At 43.5% G+C, this 23532-nt stretch overlaps 1 protein-coding gene across 6 annotated transcripts in view; it reads left to right on the top strand.

Annotated features, from left to right (window-relative positions):
• Positions 1-21146, top strand: part of Ccdc91 (coiled-coil domain containing 91) — a 175052-nt gene extending 153906 nt beyond the window's left edge. For 4 of the 6 annotated variants that reach the window (XM_028891644.2, XM_028891643.2, XM_028891645.2 and 1 more), the window contains one exon: positions 20136-21146. In XM_028891644.2, the coding sequence (XP_028747477.1) occupies positions 20136-20246 (111 nt within the window). In that variant the 3' untranslated portion in view covers positions 20247-21146. The remainder of the gene's footprint in view (positions 1-20135) is intronic. The other 2 variants (XM_028891641.2, XM_028891642.2) reach the window with 1 other exon arrangement.
• Positions 21147-23532: the final 2386 nt, after the last annotated feature.

Here is a 23532-nt window from a genome sequence, read left to right as displayed (position 1 = left end):
GGGAATGTTCACAGATATGTGAATAGAGGCCATGCTAAGACATCTATCCATCTATCAGACCATTACATCAGGCCAGGTACACTGTTATTGAAGGCTTATGATTTTGGTGACATCACAGAACATGGATGAGGGGTTTCTTACAGAAGCCTGGTTGACCCCACAGACAGAATGTCCACCATTGTGGATTGCAACCTGAGGAAGCTGCTCCGTATATTCCTGCTTTAATCAGCCTTTTACTACCTACAAGACCACAGGCAGCTGGACAAGGAGTGACCATCTGGATCCCATGCAAGAGTCTCCTGGGAGACACTCATAGGAAGGCTCAAGAGCTCATCACCAGTACTGGATATCTCCTAGTTGCCATGGCCACTGGGCAAAGACCAACCAAGGATGGTACCTTGTTAGGACCCCAGGAAAGGCAGCGTATAATAATCTGTGGGTGTAGATTTATTCCTATAAGAGACCAAGTCTTTTGCTCTCACAAACTGTCTTTTTTTTTTTTTTAACTGCAGAGGCAGTTCAGATTTATTTTCTGTTTCAAGTCAGAAACCCATGGACAGTAGCCCATTCCTCCCCAGCAGCTGTAGTGGGAACCTTCACTAACGTCTGCCTGCCAGTCACTGCCTCCAGCCTTATCTTAGCTTCACATAAGGACTAAGGGGGAGTTCACGCTTAAGCCTCCAAAAGGACTTCACATTCTTCCGCATTTTTCTTCACATGGGCTAATGCCAGACTCATTTCAAGTCATGCTTCCCTTGGGCGTTGAGAGAAAGAAGAGCCTAACATGCCAGGGCCTCGCTGGGTCTTGAAGTGTATCCAGACATACAAGTTGTTATTTAAAATAAGGTTTTGTTGTGTTTGGTTGTAGCAAGTTAAGAAAACTGAGTCATGGTCCCAGTGTGCTCTGAAAGCCGTCCATTTTGTTAAAGTTTGAAGTTGAGTTGGCTCAGAGGGTATTTTACAAACAAAAGCTTACTCCTCCTCTGCAGCATGAAGGTAAAGCAGCACAGCACTGGTGTGTGCTGCTGTTGAGTACTTTTTCTAATGTTCTCACTATCAGATCTTTCCTGCTAGTTAGAGATACTAAGTAGTTGTCACAAGAAAGAGAAACTGGGCAAATTTCAGGCATTGAAATAACTTTTACAAGAGTTTCCCACAGAATATCTAGAAATACAGTAGCCATTGTGATCATGGGTGTCAAAGACTTGGCCGCTAGGAATTGGATGTGAGGTTGAGGTATAGCCGTAACAGGTCAATACTCTTCCCTTTACATCTTGTGTTTATGAAGACCCTTGCTTGCCATTCTTTGTCTTAAGGAGACTGGTGAGTTCTTGGCCAGGTTCTACTTTCTATGTGTAACTCCAGAAATGGTCGGCATCGCCTTTCCTTATTTTCAGTGGAAGGGAAATGACTTCTTGACTAAAAGACACTCAGTGATGTCTTAATCTGTTTGATTTATCATGTTATTTTCTATCATGTGTATCTCTACGAACATTTCTTTCCTTTGAAAAATTAGCAAATAAATAAATAAATAAACAACAGTAACTAATACTGTTTTGGAAATATCATGATGATGTCCTTCTCTGAGGGATGTGCCATTTCTCTTCTCCTTTGAAGACAGAGCAGCATCCTGCCAATCAGTTTGCTGCTGATTCACAAGCTATGGGGAGTCACTTCTGGGTGCTCACTCCTAAACAAAGGCCAGCCTGTGCAGAGAGAAGAGCGATTGCTCATCTCTTATCACTCTATTATTTTTGAATGATGTCCATTCGAGTGTGGGTATTCTGTGTCTGGCTTTGCCTTTGACTAAAATTTCAGACTGTTTGTTGTTGTTTCCTAGGCAGAGAGTTCTAACTGGACAGTCACAGGGTAACTGGAGCACTCATCACCTATGGCCTGTGCAGCCCTCTGATTGTGGGTGTTTGTCATCACTGGGTCCTTGTACGTGACTTCCGTTTTCTTCCCTCATAGAATGGGCTAAAGGTAACATTTCCTTTGCTACAGCTGTCACATTAGAAATTATGAAAATCCACTGCTCAGCTGAATCTGCCACATCCTACATCTTAGAACGGGTACCTGTGCAGAGACCTCAGTGCTCACTTCTGACTTAGAGTTCTGCTCACGTGACCAGTTAGTGGCATCTGAGAAGGAGGGCAGGCCAGACGACAAGCTTGCTCAGTTTGATGTAGGGGAATTAGACTTCATGGGGCTGGGGAGTTCCATAGGAAGGATGTCAGAAGTCAGAAAATATTACAAATTGCCACCACATACTTTGGGAATTTCTTCCAACTAACCATGGTTACTGCAGAAATATTTCCAGTTTTTTATCCTCTCAATGAATCCTAAAATCGATCCTTTGAAGCCAAGCTGGGACAGAGCTTTGGTGACTGTCAGGCATCTTAGCAAATGTTTGCCACTTGGCTACCACAGTGTCATTCTTTTTTAAGTAATCAGAAATTTTCTGTAGCCGATGCCTGCATTGTGTAGCACCCTCCAGAGGTTCTGCTGTGTTTGATAGGATAATGCTTTTGTTTCCACGGACTTACAGAAAAAGCAGCTTAGGAAAGTATGTTGAGATGGGTGTTTCCATGTGTCTGTGATTCCACTGTTGTCTTGCACTGACCGACAGTCACCACCACTATAATTTGGGGCTATTTTGTGTGTAGTGGTCACAACAGTTTTCCTCATTGAAGGGTCACCACAAAGCTCTGTGGGATAAAGAGCTTGGCGAACTTGCCTTTCCACAGAATGCACTGGGGTAAATCCCAGCATGTTCGTTGGCCTTCTGCACATCTCTGTTCTCTGTATTTATGGCTGACTGTTGTCAGGGGGTCTCTTTCTCTTTTCTTCCTTTTCTGTGTTCTTGCTGCATTAAATCTGTTACCTTGGCTGGGGATACAGCTCGGTGGCAGAGTGCTCACCCAGCATGCCTAAGGCCCAGGGTTCATTAAAAACCAGCCAGCCAGCCGATAACCAGCAGACCGCCTTAGCGTGGCCGCTGCTTTCTCCAGCACCCGCTCTAAGTGTAAAACTGGACAGAGATGAGAAACAAGGCAGCAAGAAAAGCGTGGAATGGGTTGGCCGAGGTCCTAGCTGTGTGAGAGGTAGACTGGCTCACTGTCTGTTTTTTCTGTACCTCACTGTTTGATCTTAAGATTAACAGCTCCAGCCACGGTGTTAACTAGTCTTTAAACACAGAGCCTTCCCGTCCATTTGTGTTTTTCCAGATGTTGTCTTTGAGCTTTCTGAGCTCTGTATTTGAAGTAAAATACATTGGGGTGGATCTTCCTTCAGTCATTGAGTTGAGGAAATGGTTGCACTAATCCCACTAATGCTTGCCTGTCTGTGCCATTAATAGTCTGTACAAGGACATTGAATCTCGGCCTCCTTGCTGTCTGTCAAGAACTTCAGTGTCTCCCTCTTTATTTTATCGATTGGAAGCCATTGGGCCTTCAGGGTAATGGTATTGCTTAGCTTTTTCCTTATCAGTTAGCACGCTGATTCATTTAAGACTTAGTGTGACCTGCACTGTGTTCACTCTCCTGCTGTCCTCGGCGTTTGTCCCATTTCTGTGGCTCAGTCTTTCTTCTTATGTGTTTCCTATGCTGAAAGTGAAAGTATCTTGCCTGCTATGGAGCTGAGCCACAGGACTATGACATGCCCTCTTTCTGTTCTTAGCTGAGTTTATTGGTTTCTTTAGAACCCTGTCTTGAGAGAGAGAGAGAGAGAGAGAGAGAGAGAGAGAGAGAGAGAGAGAGGAGGAGAGAGAGGAGGAGAGAGAGGAGAGAAACCGTTTTATACATACATTTTTTCATTATATACTTTCGTAGTTAGTAAAAATTCCTTCTTGTTTCCTCTCACCGGGGTACAACATGACCTTCTCACTTCCTTCATGCTTAAGACTCCTACATCAGTAATCAGAGGAGGGTGAAACTAGCATAAACATTCAGGAATCAACAGCCCCTGAATTTAGGCAAAGAAAGGTAGCTGGTTGAACAGTGTCTAGTACTCGTGCCAGCTACCCAGAGCACGTTACCCAATGCGCTAACACTGTAAGCTGACTGTGTGGGATCCGCCCCGTCATAGCAGGAGGTCAGTGGGGAAGTTCATTCTCCCTGGAAGTGTGGAGGGAAGGAGGAACGGCTTTAGCCAGTGATTATTTCCTGGGAGAGCAGTCCATTAGCTGCCTTCTCCATAGCAGCGCTGTTCTGCCGAGCAGCAAGTGCTCTTTTCTCTGTCATGCCACTGTCTGAGATTGTTCATGTCATTGTGTTAATTCATCATTCAGTGAACGAATACCATCAGTACCAAGTCATCTGGACCAGGTATGCTGGTCAGCAATGTCTGGCCAAGGTCCAGCTTGTGTAGTGCATGCATAACTCACAGTCAGGATACAGGTAGAGGCTTAGGGTAGTAGCCATTAACCAAGCTAAGGAGAGAGACTACCCTTGGAAGTAATTAAATATATAAAGTTGCAAGTATATTTGTGTGTGGTTGATTAAAATGGAAAATAGACCAGTTTACAAAATGAGAAAAGCCTGTCATGTCGTTTATTAAAAAGTGGTTGACATTGAACTTGCCCTTGGAAAGAATGAGCTAATAATGCTTTTATGTAGGAAACTGGGAGTCCTTGTGCCTGCTCTTCATCCCTACACACTCCCCACAGGGACTAAGGTGTGTGCCTCTGTGTGTGTGTGTGTGCATCTGTGTGTGTTCATGCCTGTATGTGTACACATGTGTATGATGCCTTTGTGTGTGTTCATGTGCCTGTGTTTGCCCAAGAACCATGAGTGTGCATACCTATGTGTGCATGTATGTTTGCCCTGCCAACAAGTGTCAAGTTTGAAGTGAGTATATTCTAAATCTCTGCAGGTTTTAAATCATGGATATAAAAAGCACCTGCTGAAATGGGGATCCTTGGATATTTTTAAATTGTAAATAAGAATAAGATACTAACACAGGATATCTTACAGTGTCTTTCTGGAAACCAAAAAGTCTCCATTAGATCAGATCATTGCTTGTTTCAATAGCAGGATCATTAATACCTGAAGCCTTTCAAACCTTGGTTTCCCACTTTGCATAGATGCAGATTTGCTCATTGGTAGAAGACAGTGACCTCCTGGAAATGTCTCCTTCTCCATCACCAGGTGGTGAAATACTTCTAGGAAAGGGGGCGTCCATTATGTAGACATTCAAAATCTCTCTGCCCTCTATGAAACTAGTATTACTTTGTTTTGTATGATAATCATTTGCTTCTAAAATTTTATTCTTGACAATTTTGTTTCAACCTTTTTTGTTATTTTTTTTTTCTTTTTCCATGCTTGTTTTTGAGACAAGGTCTCACATTTTAGCTCAGGCTGCCTTGGAACACATGCTATAGCCCAAATTGGCCTCCAGATCCAAGAGACCCCCTAGTTAAGATCTCAGGTGTGCCTGTGGCATGGCACCTTGAACACTGGCCTTGTATTCCTTGAAGCCCCTTATGCCCAGGCCTCCACAGAGAGCAGTCAATGCCAATTGTTGGCACCTTTGGGCCTCTGGAAGCTTCTCTGGAAGAGGATTGGATTCCTTTGTAGATTTTGCCTTGTGTGATGTGTATTGGGGCTGAAATCAGAAGCAAAGCAGTAGGTGGTTGTGAATGCAGAGATGTCACTAAATCTCACTTCTATTTAATTTAGTTCAACATTAATTAAATTAAAGATTTCATGCTGAGACATAGCCATTCGGAGTCCTGGTTCTTTGCTTTCAAGTGTTAGAAACTGGACCAGCCCAACTCTAGGAAGTGGGGATTTCCTTAAAGAGTTGATTGGCATCTGTACACCAGACTTGTTAAGAGGAAATGAAGCAAGACGGCTTGGAAACTAGAGGCAGCAATATTAATGATGGCCTCTGAATGACAAATAAGAATGGACAAAGCTAGCCGCCGCCACCGCCGCCACCACCACCACCACCACCACCGGCCCTCATTTCTCCAGAGTCTCTAACCCAATTGGATTAGTTGGGAAAGACAAACAGACTCCTAATTGCATTCCACAAAGAAAGAACAAATTCCCCAAATGAAATTGGAGTTGCCACTAGAAAGGGGAAATCAACCCTGGAGACGGCAAGACAGTATGTTCAACACAGCTGCTGTGTGTTTGGTGTATGTGACTCCCCAGAGTCTTGTTTCCAGAACACTGTCATGTTTCTCCCTTACTGAAAGCCCAGAAGTCAGCTGTACAATCTTCACTTTGTAGGGGAGAGACAAAACTTCAGGAAAGGTCGGAATCTCACTCAAGATGACGCTAAAATATGACAGAACTGAGACAGTGGAAGGAGCATCCCTGAGGGACTCCTGTGGCCCTGTGTGGAGGAGCATCCCTGAGGGACTCCTGTGGCCCTGTGTGGAGGAGCATCCTAATGGACTCCTGTGGCCCTGTGTGGAGGAGCATCCCTGAGGGACTCCTGTGGCCCTGTGTGGAGGAGCATCCCTGAGGGACTCCTGTGGCCCTGTGTGGAGGAGCATCCCTGAGGGACTCCTGTGGCCCTGTAGTCTATGTTATCTGTGGCTGTCTGCAAGGCCCAGGTGTAGAACTGGTTACTATGACAGTGGCTCAGAGACTCTTAAAGCCTAAAATATCTTGTCTTGCCCTCCACAAACATTTGCCATGTGCTGATTGACAACATCACCCCCACCACAGGGACTTGAGCCTTTTAGCTGTGAACCAAAAGATGCTAAACTATGGTCCACATGATAGGAAGTTTACTTCTAACTAGGTGCACCTCTTTTATCTACCAGTACCAGGACTGCTATCAGATTATAAATCCATCCGTGAATTAATCCATTTAGGAGCTCAAAGTTCTCATGATATACTCGCTTCCCCAAAGTGCCACCTTCAAACATCAGAACCAACCTTTCCCATATGAGTATCACAGCATAACCAAACTTCCCACATGTGAGCATTGTAACAGGACCAACCTTCCCACACATAGGCATCACATCAGGACCAACATCCCCACATGTGAGCATTGTATCAGGACCAATGCATACATTGTCTTTTTGAGGAATGCTTCATATTCAAACCATAACAAGCACCTAGCCATTTAGTCTTCTAGATGTGGACCCAAACATAGAGCCTAGACAAAGCTGCCCCAGCTGCGCCATGCCCACTGAGCCAAGGAGTACTTTAACCCTTGAAACCACAGAAGTAAATGTACCAGAATCCCTGTTTCCTTAGAGAGCTTATATAACATCGACAGAAAGCAAAATAGGATATTTTGAGGTGGCCTTGGGAAGACCAACACAGTGAGTGAGTGTTGTGGGTAGAGAGAGAGTCTTTCTTAGTGAACTGAGCCAACATGTAAGAAGAGGCTGAACGAAGAGGCTGAACAGAGTGGTTAAGTCTGGGAAAGCACCCCAGACACAGAAAATTGGAAGCACAAAGGCAGCTGTGGGTAAGCCTCCGAGAGAAAACAGACAGAGAACAGCAAAAAAATTGAGCAGGGAGTGAAGAGAATAGAATGATATCAGAAAAAAGTAAATGAGAAAATGAATTTGATGGAAGTTTGAATATTTTATCAAATACTGTAAATGTGTCAAATAAAATGTGTATTAAAATTGAACAACCTTTAATTACTGTAATATCTGAGTTTGTGTTGAAGGTACTCGCATATCATTTTAATCCCTAGAAAGGATGGATAGATTTATGATGATAGCAGTTAATTTTAATTAAAATGAACATATCCATTTCTGGGATTAAGATAGAATCATCCCCTGGTGTTTTACGACTAAGATAGAGTATCAGACATGAAAGGAGGGCTGGGGGACATACAGAAGTTCATAAAGAGCAGGAACAATGTAAATGTTATGTATCTTCAAAAAGAATACATTAGCATATTTTTAAGTTGGTGATGGCAGGGTGTCGATAAGAAACCTAAAAAAGTGACGGTCACAGTCATGACAGAAGCACCATGGACTGGAAATCCTGTCCTTTGAAGAACTTCTCAGAACACATGCAGATCTTTACTGGCACCTGTAGTTACGGGTCTCCTGCAGCTGTGGTGTTGATTAGTGGTGGTGGCCCCAGCACTGTGTTTCATCTGGGAATTACATCCATGCATCTCTCTAATAGTCACAAACAGGCTTCATTTGTAACTAGGCACATGTCTGTGTTATGTTCCCATTGAGTCACCCACTTTTAATTACTCCACGGTGTTCTGGTCAGGTATTTCCACTAGCTCCCTCCTGCTTTGTTTCAGTTTGTACAATTGTACATGTCAGGATCAAACTCTTGTGGTCAGAATTAGAAGCAGTTCTGAGCCAGGCAGTGGTGGCACATGCCTTTAATTCCAGAACTGAGGAGGCAGAGCCAGGCAGATCTCTGTGAGTTTTAGGCCAGCCTGGTCTATAGAGCAAGTTCCAAGACAGGCTCCAAAGCTACACAGAGAAACCCTGTCTCGGAGGGGAAAAAAAAAAAAAAAGAAGAAGAAGAAGTGGTTCTGTCTGCAAACCAAGTAGTCTTTATTTTTACAGTAAATTTGTTCATTTTCTATGTATGGCTTTGTTGCCTATAAAATACATACTTTTTTTAATACTTCAAAACTTTGTGTATGGTTTGTCTATCAAGTAATTTTAGTAGTTAGTCAGCCTTAAAATCTTTGTCATTTGTAACTAGTTTTGATATCTTATTTGATAAGTGTGCCTCTCAAATGTACTTCTTTTATTACTAAAGGTTATCTTGAGGTGTGTGTCGTTTAGAAGTATATGTTCAGAATAATCAGACATTATAATGACCCTTAATATTCATTATGTCCCTACTTCTTGCCTGTGAGGGGTTCTAAAATAGCAGAATACTGAGATGCAGGTTTGAGACTGCTGCCTTTCAGGGATATTGTTTTTGCTATCATCATCATCATCATCGTTGTCGTCAAGATGTTTTCCTCATTCCCTCCTGTAGCTCTACTGTTTGATCTGGACAAATGACATCCTTTGCAGTCTTTGTCACTTTAGGAGTGTTTGGAGATATTTTTTTCTGATCAGTTGTTTTTGTTCGTAAATGTTTTCATATACTTTAAAAAGTACTAAATGATTTTATGTGTGCTGTGCCCCTGAATATATATATGGACCGTGTACTTACAGAGACCAAAAGAGGGCATTAGATCCCCCTGGAACTGGGGTTGCAAGAGGCTGTGAGCCTCACGTGGGTAACGGGAAATGAATTCTAGTCCTCTGGACGGGCAGCACAAATTGTTGAACCATCTTTCCAAGATCCTTCATATAATCATGTATTTGGGGAGTGGAGTAGTCTTTTGCTGTGTTACTCATTCATTTTACAGAACTCCATGAGTTTCTTTAGAGAGGTAACTAACCAGCTCTGTTCAGTGGGTTGGTATGAGGCCAGACTTTGCTGATTTCCAGACAAAGACTCTGTTCTGTTTTGCTTTGATTTTTGAGACAGGGTTTCACTTTGTAGCCATGGCTGGCCTCAGACTCACACTAATCCCCCTGCTGCAGCCTCCCAGGTGCTGGGGTTACCAATGAGCAATACCACAGTCTCAAATGGGGGCTTTCCATTGCCTCCATCTTCCTGTGTGTAGAACAGGAAAGTGGAACAAAAGGCGTAGTCTGGTCAATGTTTCCCTTCTCTTTTCACCTTCCACTGAAAAGAGTTCATGAAGCTGGGTGCTGATCCCATGCAGCCTTTGTGAAGAGTTTTAAATCAACAGCTGGCATTTGCAGTTCAGGAAGCCCTTTGAAATGATGGTGAGTGATAAGGAGTCAGTCTTGCAAAGCACAGAAATGCCAGCCAGCTGCCCGTGGCTTCTGGGATGTAGCCCATCTATGACTTGGCACTTGTGATTTCATTTCCTCTGAACAGGATAGATGCAGAAACTATTTCTAACACTCTTGGGAGCCACACCCTTCCCCTGAGCAAGTCCCAAATGTGTCTCAGCTTCAGGTCAGGACCCCTGGGAGATTGAGCACCATATTGGTCCCTTTTAGACTAAGCTATGAACTGCTGAACTTTGGTCACCCTGCCTTTCTCCTACATTGAGGAAAGTGCCTTAGCAAGTGCTCTCCTGGATGAGCAGTGAGGCATAATGGTGGTCTTCCTCCCTAGACATTATACCTGCTTTACCCCATTTCTTTTATACCTAACCCAACTGGGCAAGGCTAGACGTTTATTTTTATCTAGACTGCTTCTATCACCCAAAGACTATGTATGTATTTGTAAAGTTTGAATTTTTAAACATGCCCTCTGCAAATAAACTGTACTTTCTTTGAAAAAATAAAAATCCATGAAATGGGAACCTGTTAGAGCCTCTTATGCTATATTTTCCTAAAGAAGTAGATGGGATCTCCGGTTGCTCAGAAACCATAAGACTAGATTGGCAGCTTGCCATGTTGATGTTGAACGGATTTTAATGTATATGGCTGTGTTCTGTGTACTGGCCTTTCCCAAAGACTTTAAATTGTGTCTCTTGTTCAGAAGAACCTGGATATGTATTGCCAAAGCCATCTTTAGTCTGCATCTAAGCACAATGATGCTGATACAGTAAAAGGGCCTGTCTTTGAGAGAAGTTGCACCATGGGATTTCCATCTGGCAGTGGTCTTCAGGTGACTTGCCACATGTTCTTTAGAGGACTCACCCTTCCGTTTTCTGTGTAATGTCATGTGTTTATATTAGGGCACAGAAGAAAAGAGTTTCCCTGTCTTTGCTCTATCACCTTAATTAATTGGGTCCTTAGAGAGTAAACTTGCACCCACAGACAATGGTGACCTGAAGGTAGACCTGGCTTCTTACTCATTTTCCAGGAGTCTTCCTACCCCTTATTAATCTTATCTCCCAGTACCAATGCACTAGAATGTTGGGAGAGCCTGGCTATAGGCAAAGGTTTAAGTAGTTCTGCCAGTTTCTCTTTCCAGTGGGAAGTCTTATCATCTGGGAATACAGTAATGGGGAAGAGGCTGGTTTTTGTTTTTGTTTTTGTTTTTTGGGAATGCTCTTTGTAGCTTGTGTGGGATGTATAAAATTCAAACTAGTAGGTCAGAGTTACTTAGTTGACAAGAAAGAACAGAACTGAAATAGGAGGAAAGGCCACGTATCAGCGCTTCCATGCCAGGGTCACCATAGGTTCATAAATTCCAACAGACATTAGAAGACAAAGAAGCATCATTGCTTCCTTGATCTCGATCTCTCTCTCCAGCTCAGACTCCTGAATTATTATCAGAATTATGTTCTAGTGATTGCTTGTTCAACCCCCAAATTAAATTATCCAGTTCAGCAAAAACTTCAGTCTTATTCATTTAACATGTTGAGCCTGTCCCCATGTTCTTGTTCATGATCTAAAAGCTGAGTTTTCAAGGCTGGTGAAATGGCTTCGATTCTACAGCATCTGCTGCCCAGCCGGGAATGCTGGTGTTCAGATCCCAGCACCCACACCAAGTGGCTCATAGATGCCCTTAACTCCAGCTTCAAGGGACCAACATACAAGGAGTGCAACATGCTCCCTAGGACCTGATGAGCAGGTTCTCTCTCTCTCTCTCTCTCTCTCTCTCTCTCTCTCTCTCTCTCTCTCTCTCTCTCTGTTTCTCTGTCTCTCTTACACACACACACACACACACACACACACACACACACACACACACCTGTGTATACTCCAACAGACCCATCAATAAAGTCTTTAAAAAAATAAAGCCAAAGTTAAACTTTCACTTCTAGGAAGTGAGCTCCCGTATCATGTAACACTTAAATTTCCTGGATCCCAAACTGAACGAGGCAGCAGCATACGCCGGAACCTACAGTGAGAGAAGCTCAGACGTCTTGTACTCTGTCCAGTCAAGGACTTGGGACTCGATGCCCTTTCTGTTTGGCACTCTATGCACTCATTCTGCCTGTAGCACCTAACTGTATCATTCGTGCCACGGAGTGCCAGTTGAGGCCCCAGCAAGTACATTTTAGAAGGTGGGGTGAGGAACAACACAAGAACAGAACTGGGGAAGAGCAGATGTCCCCTGCAAGACCCTTTCTTGAGCTCCGGTGACTTTTCCTTTCCTTCTGCTAACCATAGAAACCATGCGCTCCTTGGGTTTTGTGGGCTTGACATCAGCTCGGGTTATCTGGGAAGAGGAGCCTCAACTGAGAAAGTGCCTCCATTAGATTTCCTGTAGGCAGGTCTGTGGGAGCATTTTCTTCATCGATGATTGATGTGGGAAGGCCCAGCTCACTGTTGGATGTGCTGCCCCTGGGCAAGTGGTCCTGGGTTGTATAAGAAAGCAGGCTGAGCAGAGCCATGAGGAGCAAGCCAGTGAGCAGCACTCCTCTGAGGCCTCTGCTTCAGCTCCTGCCTCCAGGTTCCTGCCTTCAGCTCCTGCCCTGACTGCCTTTCTTGAGGGACCACAGCTGCCAGCTGAAACAAACCCTTGCTCCCCAGGTCGCTTTTGGCTGTGGTGTTTATCACAACAACAGACAGCACTCTGGGACAAAGAGTAACCCAGAGATGTGTGACTGTTCCTAGAATTTCCCGTGAAGCCTGCTGGTGGAGAAGATGGGAGCCTTCTGGCAAGGCTTAGCAGATTTTACCATAAACCCTGCCTGAGCAGGCGCTGCCCCTCTTTTTATTTCTTTGTTTTCAGTATCGTCTAAGTTTAGCGTTACTTGTACTAGATGGAGGGGTTATTGTTTTCCCCATTCCCAGGTCTAGCCGGGAGGCAGCAGCGGTTCTGTGAGGGATGGCAGGGAAGGTAGTTATGCCCTTGGGAGCAGAAGTCTCTTTGAAACGTGCCAGGTTGTTGGTTCAGTTGACAGTGATCAGATTTCACAGTCATGTACACGTTGTAAAATCCCTAAAGATGTAGAATGTTTCAAAGCAGGGAAAATCTATTCACAGTAACTTCCACTCAGTTCAGTGGTGCGTTATGGGCTCAGGTTTAGGCACTACGTAATTAGAATCCCTAACCAAGTATGCACCCCAGCACATGTTGGTCTCAGGCTACCCAGCCTCTTTCCTGGTAGTAAAAATGCAGAAATGAATGAGCAGAGGTCACCCAGGCTTAAGGTGGCTGTGTGCTGCAAGGTTGCACACAGTGCAACTAAATACAATTGAATTGAAAGCCTTTGTTTCCTTAGGAACTGGGGCAGGAGGGAGTCTTACACTGTTTTTCTGTGTAGCTGCTGGCATTTCCAGGTTTTTTAAGGCAATGTTTCTTTTCATGGTGTATTAATAAGCTGAATTTTCTTTAAATGCTTCCAGTGTGTTTCCAGGGGCCCTTTTGTGTGTTAATTTCTGGAACTTTCTGAATCCTCTGTGGAGGGAAGACAGTTGTATTGTTTAATAGCTGCATCTGCCAGGTGTTGGCACCTTGACAGGTGTTTGTACTTGGGTAATGCAACAGAAAGAGCCCCTGTGTATTTATAGCAAAACAGACCCTGTGCCAAGGCCCCCAGTCACAACTGAAGCTCTTATCTGAGAAGGCTGTGCCGTGTTGGGGTTGGAGGATAGGCCTGGGTGTCACACACACACACACACACACACACACACACCTGGTGTTGAGTTCCAGCTCTTGCATTTGGGCAAGTCATAACCTTTCTAAGCATCAATTGCCCTATTCATATAGTTGCCAGGAGAATAAAAACATGACATGACTTAGGGGCAGGCTCATGAGACAGAAACACCCTGGGAAGCTCTGTCCAGCTCCTCAGACACTCAGGAAAGCCATGTCTAGCTTCTCACACTCTCTGAGAATCAGTGTCCAGCTTTTTGGGTCCTCAAGAGATCAAAGGCCAGTTCCTCAAACACTCCAGGTGGTGATGTCCAGACTAATGAGCCAGAGGCACTGTGGGAAGCAGTAGTAAGCTTTCCTTTTCGTAAGCTTTAAATCCATGGCCTGCCTTTTTGATTGTGTTGTCATTGCCATTGGCAGAGCTATAACTGTTGGAACCATGCTTCTTCCTTAGCTCCCTGGAGCCTCTTATCAGGAGCCATGTTCTTGACATCGAACATACTACCTGCCTGCTTCATATCTACTGCAAGGCACTCTTTACTGGCCAAGCATTGCTACTGAGCCTGTAATTTGAGCAAGATTATATGCTGATGTGTGTGCATGAATGTAGATTCTAGAGTGCAGAAGTGAGTGTTTGCATTCCCCGTGGGCTCTATAATAGTTTGAGACAAAGTGCAGACTGCTTAGATGTGAAGAACTTAATTTAGATGGTTCCAGAACAGAGAAGTTTTTACCCTAAGACATCTTAAAACAAAACAACAGTCCTTCAGTTGTGGCCAGTGCAGCTTAGACTCCCTGGACCCACTTACCCATTTTTCTTTTACTCCCAATGAGCATCTGTAGTCCATCTGGAACAGGACTTCTCTTTGTGGTGACTTCTGGGACGCATTGGAGACATAAACTCTGAGCTGGGTGTCATCATGGAGTGTAGATGTGGACTGTGAGTGTTCTGATGAAGAGGCCAGACCCACACACTCTGAAGTTTCAAGATGAAGGCTACTGGCACTGCCTCAAGGTCAAACCACTGCCTAGACTGTTGAATCTTTGAGGGTCTGATTTATTCTAAACATGTATCTTATGTGACATTAATTTCCCTGATTGATTCAGTCTCTATCATCATGACTTACAGTAATGTCATAGATACATTCCCAGAGAGGGGCTCTGTGTCTGACCTTTAGCTTTATGTACACTGTGGACTCTAACTACCATCAGACTTATTTATCTAACAGTAGAGAAAAATCCTTTTAATAGAGAAACTGCTTACAGCAGCCATGGCCCTCATGATGTACCAGGAAGTGTCTATTAAAGCAACTGGACATGTTATAGACAAAGCTTGATTGCTTCTCAACTCTGGTGAGGAGAAACAAGGGAAGGAAAGGTAGCGGTATTCATCAGAAGTGTCAAAGCATCACAGTGCAGACCACACAGAAGAAGAATTCCATGTCTTCACATTTATCAGCCCTTTTGTGGATGGCTAAGAAAAAGTCCAGGATCTTACAGCTGTGTGTGGGTCCATTAGTCCGTGTGTGTCTGTGTCTGTGTGTGTGGTGCATCTGGAAGTTGGTCATGATCTTAAGGTATTGTGTCATTATCCAGAGCTTTTCAGTGTGCCTCTAGCCTTTGAGCAGGTTCTTTTGGAATGAGCCTCTGAAGAACCTATCTCATCAAGAATAAAGGCAGAAGACTCTCCTTGATATACAACAGCCAAACTCAGATGTATTTAAATGTCCTTTTAAGAAGTGGCTTGTCTTTTTGTTTTTGTTTTTGTTTTGTTTTGTGTGTTTATTTTTTTTAAGTGCAGAGGACTATTGAGAATGCAAACCTAGACTCTTAACTACTAAGCATCAGTTTTCCATACTATGATGCAGGAAAGTTAGACTGAGCAGTTCAGTCTCACCATTAAAGTTCCCTAACTGTGTGATCCCAGGAGCAATCGAACACTGTTCTCCATGTATTTACAATTTGCTTGTTTGAGGTTTAAAAGAACTGTTTCAGAAGAAATAAGGTCATAGGATATTTTTTCAAAATTTGCTTTATACATACATGGATTATAAAGTTTAAAAAGTCAGGGAAATATTACCTGTTCTATAGGCATCCAGGGACTTGGTATCCTGGTTAGTTTTTAGTCAACTTGGCATAAGCTAGAGGCATTGGGAAAGGGGACTCACAGTTGAGAAAGTGCTCACATCGGATTGGCCTGTGGGCAAGCCTTTGGGGCATTTTCTTACTTAATGATCGTGGGAGGGCCCAACCTACTGGGTGTAGTGATCCTGGATGATATAAGAACAAGGACTGAGCAAACCATGAGGAACAAGCCTGTGAACAAGGCTCCTACATGGCCTCTGCTTCAGTTCCTGCCTCCAGGTTCCTGACTTGAGTTCCTGTCCTGACTTTTCCTGATGATGGACTATTACCTGGAAGTGTAAAATGAAATAAACCCTTTCCTCCCAACTTGCTTTTAGTCACGGTGTTTTATTACAGTAATAGTAACCCTACCTAAGACATTTCTCAATGTTCATTATACCCAAAGGCTAGTAATAATATTTAAGAAGAACATTTTATAAAGTACCCAAGAAGCCGGGCGGTGGTGGCGCACGCCTTTAATCCCAGCACTCGGGAGGCAGAGGCAGGCGGATCTCTGTGAGTTCGAGGCCAGCCTGGGCTACCAAGTGAGCTCCAGGAAAGGCGCAAAGCTACACAGAGAAACCCTGTCTCGAAAAACCAAAAAAAATAAAAATAAATAAATAAAGTACCCAAGAATAAGCCTAACCAAGAAAGTGAAAAGACATTGAAAAAAAGAAATTGAAGAAGATACTAGACCATGGAAATACCTTTCATGTTCCTGGATTGGAAGAATTGATATCACAAAATAGTATATTACCAAAAGTAATATACATATTCAGTGAAATCCCTCTCAAAGTCCCAGTAGCATTCTTTACAAAAGTAGGGGGAAAGTCTTAAAATTTATTTGAAAACACAAAAGATCATGAATTATCGAGAAAAGTACTAATCAGAAAGAATACTGCTAGATAGACCTCAGTGCATGACTTTAAACTGTCATACAGATCAGTAGTGACAAGAACAGCATGACACATAGTGACCGAACACAGGATCAAGAAATGAACCCACAAACACCAGGACACATGGGGTGGAGTGGGGACAGCTAATTTAACAAGCAGTGTTGACAAAAATGGATGTCAGATTGTCAAATGAAGTTAGATACGTATCTCACTGTGCACAAAAATCATTTCAAGGTGGACCAGAGACCTTGATTTAAGTCCTGAAATGCTGGAACCGCTAGAAGAGAACATAGGAAGAACGTGTGAGGTCATAGACACAAGCAGAACTTTCTGATGCCAGGAGCACATGAAATAGCTCTGAGAATTGGCAGGTACGAGTCCTTAAGATTGACAAGCTCACACAGAAAAGGAAACTATCAGAAGTGAGAGCAGATGGCCTCCAGAATAGGAGAAAGTATTTCCCAGTCATGCTGTAGACAAGGGCTCAGTGTCTGGAATATATAAATAACTAAAAAAATTAAACACCAAAACAAGCAAACAGAAAACCCTACTGATTGCTAATGGACTGACAGGACGGGCAGTTCTCCAAAGAAGGAACACAAATGACCAGCAAGTACTTAAAAGGGTTCTGCATCCTGATTCATGAGTGAAATGCAAATTTAAACTACTTTGCTCTTTTATTTCATTCCAGTCAGAAGGGCCATCCAATGGTTGGTGGAGGTTTCTTTACAGTAACTGACATATGGCCTGACTCCATCTTACCCGGACACATACCCTAAGGACTCCGTGTCCTCCACAGAGATGTTTGTACATCCCTGTTTATTTCTGCTTCATTCATAGCAGCAAGGAAGTAGTCGGCCTAGAGATCTGTTGACAAATGGATAATGAAAAAATATAGTGTATATCCACAATGGAATTTTATCTAGCCATAAAGAAAAGTGAATTTTGCAGAATAAATGGATTGGTCTGGAAATTATTCTATGAAGCAAAGTAACCCAGACTGAGAGAGGAAAGAACTGGGGCTGAGGGGGTAGGCCATAAAGCCTGAACAGGCACCACAAACGGGAGGAAGAAGTTGTGTGGAAAGGAGGTGGGTAATGAAACACAAGTGACATGAACATGGGTTCAGCTGAGGGTGAGAGGTCACAGGAAGATCAACAAATTATGTTCGATAATGCCAAAATGAAACCTATGACTTTGTATACTAATACCTAAAGTAATAAAAATTTAACAGAATCATTTGAAATTTTGTATTTCCCAAACTCAGCAGAAAGCCCTTTGTAAAAATAGAATACATTACTGCACAAAGCTTCATAGGACACAGCAAGAGAAGCCACTGTGACACAGAGGTCCCCACAGGACACAGGATGAGAAGCTGCAGTGGCAAAGAGGCCTCCCGGGGAGTGGACCCCACCTGAGCTAGCTGTCAAAGGCTGTTCAATCAATTTACGACAGAGGCATGAAGCCCAAAGCCAAGATGTCTGAGCCAGGCTCTCCTTGCAGGCACAGGGGATACCATGGTCCTTGTCACCCCCTCTATGTTGTGTATTGGTGTCTCTTATGAAGGCATCCCTGGTTGCATTTAGGGCCCACTTTTATCCAGTGTGAACCCATCTTAGCATGCAAAGACTTCTCGGGTAAGGTGGCATTCACTGGAGGTTTGGACTAGTGGGTGCTAGTTTAAGCATTGTGAGTTACCTTACTCAGATGAGCTTTAGATTTTTCTGGGAGGCTTTTTTTCTTGTTTTGTTGTTGCTCTTTGTTGTGGTTTTGTTTTTGAGGCAGTCTTCTGGCCCCAAAGCTTCAAACTCCTTATGTAGCTGAGGCTGCCCTTGAACTCCTGGTACTCCTGCTTCCACCTCTCCAGTGCTGGGATATAAGATGTGCACCATCATGTCTGTCGTGGATATTTTTCCATTTTCAGGCTTGCATGGATAGTGGAGCATAAGTGAAGCGAATGCCCATGAAGCCACCTCCAAACCACCCGGAAAGGGAAGGCTCTTCTGCCTGTGTTTACATCTGAAGATAATGTACTTCTGAGTTTTGCTTGTTTGGTGCTTTCTGAAAAATTAGCTGAAGACTCCATTTGGTCTCTTCCTTTCAAATGTTAATTTTGTTACAAATGTCTACTCGTTAATCCTCTTTTAAAATGACCATATGTGATAGATTGATGTATTATACAGCTGTAGTAAGATAGTGTAACATCGTGTGGAGACAGATGAGGCCAGGAACACAGTGGACAGTAGAGAATTGTGAAGACAGATACCTGCACATGTGGAGAGAGAGCACAATTCATCTTCTGGATAGCAGTCTGTGACCGAAGCAGTTGCTACAAGCTGCACTCTGCATAGGTCTTTGTAAGGGTTTCTGTTGCTCTGTTGTTATTTTTGTTTTTTGTTTTTTTTAACTGACTGAAAGGTTGGGGAGGATAAGATTTATGTCACCTTAGAGTTCCACATCATAGTCCATCACCGAAGGCAGTGAGGTTAGGAGCCTGGAGAAGTAACTGAAAAAGAGGCCACAGAGGAACACTGCTTACAGGCTTGCTCGGCCTGCTTTCTTATAGAATCCAGGACCACCTATCCACAGGTAGTGCCACCATCAATGTTGTGGGGCTCCCATGTCAATAATCCATCAAGGAATCCCACCACAGGCTTGCATGTAGTAGAGTCTTAAAACATCTACTAGCTGTGTTAAACTGTAAACTTACCATGGGAACGATGCAGCTGTTTAAAGAACAGAATTAGGACAGGGTCCTCTCAAGCTGGGGACTGATGACTTGGTATACTCACTCTGGAAAGCAACTTGGTCACACCTGTCACTGCCTGAGTAATCAGCTTATATGCCTGGTTTTGATCACTGCATTAGGTCACTATTGATCTACTGAATTGACCCTAATTTAAAATCTCCTAGCAGGAGAAATAGATCATACAGGTTTCAACATTATTGAATATTTTTTAAAGATTGATTTTATTTTTACTTATGTATGTGTTTGTGTCTGTGTGGTGCAGGCATGTGCATGTGGGTACTCTCGGAGTCCACTGAGGGCCTCGGGAACTGTGGTTACAGGCAGTTATGAGCCTCTCTTTGTGGGTACTGAGGACTGAACTGTAGTCCTCTGCAGAAGCAGTACCCACTCTTGACCGTAACTGATGAGCTGTCTCCCCAACCCCTTCAGTTTTGTTTTTGTTTTTTTAACATAGTCTTCTCCACCCCACAACACTTGGCTAATTGAGGGTGTCACCTCATTCAGCATCCCTCCCAGCTCCAAGCGTGATGTAACTGGTTGATTTCCTTTCTGTACATCTGTGGTATCGATAGGATCTTTGAGGGGTTTTGATCTCTTTTTTAAGAACCAGCATATTTGTACTCATATTTTATAAAATCATTCTGATAGTCTACCTACAACTTCTCCGGTAACTGTAGGCCATAGTCAGTTGTGAGAGCATAATGTCACTCTCACAGCCCAGATAATAGGCCAGCGACAGTGATTGCATGGGCAAGATGGTTGGAAGTCCCACTGGAGTCTTCTCACACAGAAAGCCCCTCCTGGTGGTCTCATTGGCATCATATTGGCTTTCTCCCAACTGAAGTTTCTCTCTCTCTCTTCCTCTTTCCAAACAATCAACAGCTCGATCAAGTCACCCGCCAACGCAGCCTGTCCAGCCTGGAGCTGTTCCTGTCCTGTGCCCAGAAGCAGCTGAGTGCTCTCATAGCTACGGAGCCTGTTGACATTGAATAGAGACAAGCTGGCTGACCTGTCCCTGTCATTAAGCCTGCCTACTCTGAAGCTGTTCCTCTCCTGCGCCCAGAAGCAGCTGAGTACTCTAAGGTCCATGGAGCCTATTGGCATTGAATAAAGGGAACATGACAGGCTACTTGCCCTGGCCATTGTGTCAATCACTAGACTTCTAGTAGATGCTGTGACTGATGCTTTTGTTTTCTGATTAAACAGCTGGTTTCTAGGTCAAGGATGAGCCAAAGCAGTATCTAGAAGAACCATCAATGGATCTAACTTATTCTCTATTATTTTGTTACAAGTAGAATGAAAGAATATATATGCCCCAAAGTTCATGGGGTAGGAAAGCAATACGGCTCCAGGTGGCCTGGTGACACTGTGGTACAGGATCACCTCGTTGTGATTTGTGTCACCACACATTCACTTGTTTCTGAGGAGTCAGTGGATAGAAGCACTGACGTGGTCATTGTTGTGACTGACCTGACTGCTTCTCTAAAGGTGAATCTGTGCATTTTCATTGATTTATCAAAAATAAACAACACTAGCTGACCAGGCTTTGAGCAGCTGCCACATTTAAACTTTGGGCATGTGGCACAGGCTTGCTTCCTGCCTTTCTTCAGAGGCCTGAAAATCATTTTTCATAATCTAATCAATCTCTAGAAAGAACATAACTTGGAGTTCTAGACATCTATGGGAATTTAATCAAATATCAGACATATGGGTTCATTGGGGTGTTCTTAATTCATGAGCAGTGTGCTCCAGTATGAAATCATGAGCAGTTTCAACATCAAAACTGACAACAGTGTACCTATGCAGACGCTGTGTCTCTGAAATGCTTCTGCTTTCAGGGCTTTGTACTTCTCTGGGATTTCTCAGTATAATAAAAGAAACTCCAAAAAGTTGCTTGGTTGTCATCATGTGTTCTATTTCTCTTCGCTATTTCTTCCTTCCTCCCCCCCCCCCTTAAGTCAGGGTCTTGCTGTATAAAGTCCTGCTTTAAAATCAGAGAGACCCACCTGCCTCTGTCCCCTAAGTGTTAGGAAAGGCATGGTCTACTGTGCCAGGCCACAGTCTATTAATTCTTCACAAGTATCATTTCTTTCTCAAATTTTTGTACCATGAATGATTGTGCTTTGTGAGCACCTCTCATTAAAGAATGACAGTGTTTACCAAGAATCTTATAATTATTATCATAGAAACTTAAAATTTGGAGTAAGCAAACCATTGGCCTGAGTTACAACAGGTGAAAACGGGAGGATGTTTTGAATTTAGAAACAAGCCAGTACATCTGGGCCCAGTATTTAAGGTCACTTGACTCTTTCCAAATAAATGTCAGATACCATCACACATCACTCAGATGGGCCAGCCAGCCTTAGGTTAATGTGGGGTGTAGGTCACTGTCGCTAAGGTCCAGAGAGGGCAAAGGTATCAGGCAAGTATCTAGTCTTGTCTCTCCTTCACCCCTGTCACCCCTGACCACCACAGGATACGCTTTCCTTTTTCTTCTTGGGTTTCCAGCTTTGCTTTTTATACAAAGTAATTACTCTCTGAAATAACTTGGAATCTGTTAGATCTGTCAGCCCATGGGTGCTGGGGACACCCACCAGGTCCCATGCCATTTCACTTGAATTGCTGTGATGCTTTTTCCATGAGGATGTTCTCAAAGATGCCTGGAACTCTATTTGTGATATCCGATGTGTGTGCAGGGATTCTTGATGCTGAATTAGCTAATAGTGTTCAGTGACTTTAAAGTATATTTTCAATTAAATGTACTGTGAGTTTTGCTCTGGTTATCCAAATGCCTAGAACATCTCTGGTTTCATACCCCAGGAGAATGAGATGATCAGGCACTTCTTACTGCAAAGGTATGACTCTATCCTTGAGACGTGGGCCTCAGTCTCACTTCCTCAGCCTGTCCTCTGGCTCTCCTACCTTTGAGTTCAGGTGAATAAAGAAGTAGAAGGTTCAGTGGGGCCTTTTTGACAGATGAATTACTTTCAGATTACAGGTGTGGCACTACTGTGCTTCAGTGGAAAAGACCCCCAGCTTCCCATCTTTGTAAGCTCTGTGCCAAACATTTTCACATGATATCAGTAATCATGGATAGGAGGTGACATGTTGGAGTTTATTAAAGGAATATGTCTTGAGTTTCTCGTGTGGGATTCAAATTCCAGCCTTTTAACATGGGGCTCTGCTTTTTCGGGCTGCTGAGCCCCCTCCGTGAGCAGCACCTCATGTGTGTACTGGCGTGCCTTAGTATTCTAAGTCGTCCTTTAGACACACAGCCTTGCCCCCTAAAGTCTCGGGTTCCACATTCATGACAGAGAAATGATTTTTAGACTGTGAGACACTGCTGGTACTCTGTGTGATGAGCCTTGCTGGCATGGCCATTGGTGCACAGTGATAAACCCTACAAAACACAGGGATAACTGCCACAGGCAAACAAACTATTAACTCCTTGATTGAGAGACCTGCAGGTGAAGACCTGACCCTTACCTGGACTCTTGTGAAAAGCTAATTTGGAACGTCACCTACTGAACCCTTCTAAGGTCAGATTGCTTACACCTTACGTTCTGAGTGTTGGACTCTATGATATAACCCAGGTGTTCTGGAAGTGTATGGGTCCACTTTCCCTTTAAGCTAGCCAGAGCCCATGTGATTTACTTGCGCTGAAGAAACATCACTGAAGGCTGTTCAGAGAGCCCTGCCCATAATCCCTGGAGACCAGCACATACCAGCTTGTCTCCACATACTAGTCCACACTGGAGTGAAAAGACTCGGGTTTTTTGTAAGAAATGTTGAATACATCATTGAATCAATGTCTCATCCGACAAAACTGAAAAAGTCACTGACCCTGAAACTGAGGAGACAGTGCCGTGCTTAGACATTTGCTGTCAACTCAGAATCAGTGGTGGTTTAGTCTAGTCCCTTAGCTAAGTGCTGACTCATGTTAAAAGTCCAAGGAGCTGACTCAGCAATTGCCCTGGGGTTGGTTATACTGCAGAGTCAGGTGTACATAATTATAACTTCTTATGAATGTTTTTATATAGTTTTACAATTAAACTGCATTAAATTAGAAAATGTGTTTAAACAGTAAAAACAAAAGCACTGTTCACTGAAAAAAAATTATATAATAAATTTCAAAGGAGGAGGGATATACATACGTCTGGGAGGCATTTTTGAAACCAAGGGAGGAAGAGCTGGGTCTAAACCACTCTCATGCCAGTAAACTGCTCTGTTGTGTCCTAAAGACTACTGACAACCCAGAAAGCCAGTGCACTAAGCATGT

The sequence above is a fragment of the Peromyscus leucopus genome, chromosome 3, assembly GCF_004664715.2.
Source record: "Peromyscus leucopus breed LL Stock chromosome 3, UCI_PerLeu_2.1, whole genome shotgun sequence".
NCBI lineage: Eukaryota > Metazoa > Chordata > Mammalia > Rodentia > Cricetidae > Peromyscus > Peromyscus leucopus.
Note: the sequence above shows the minus strand (reverse complement) of the source record. Positions and strands in the feature narration are given on the sequence as shown.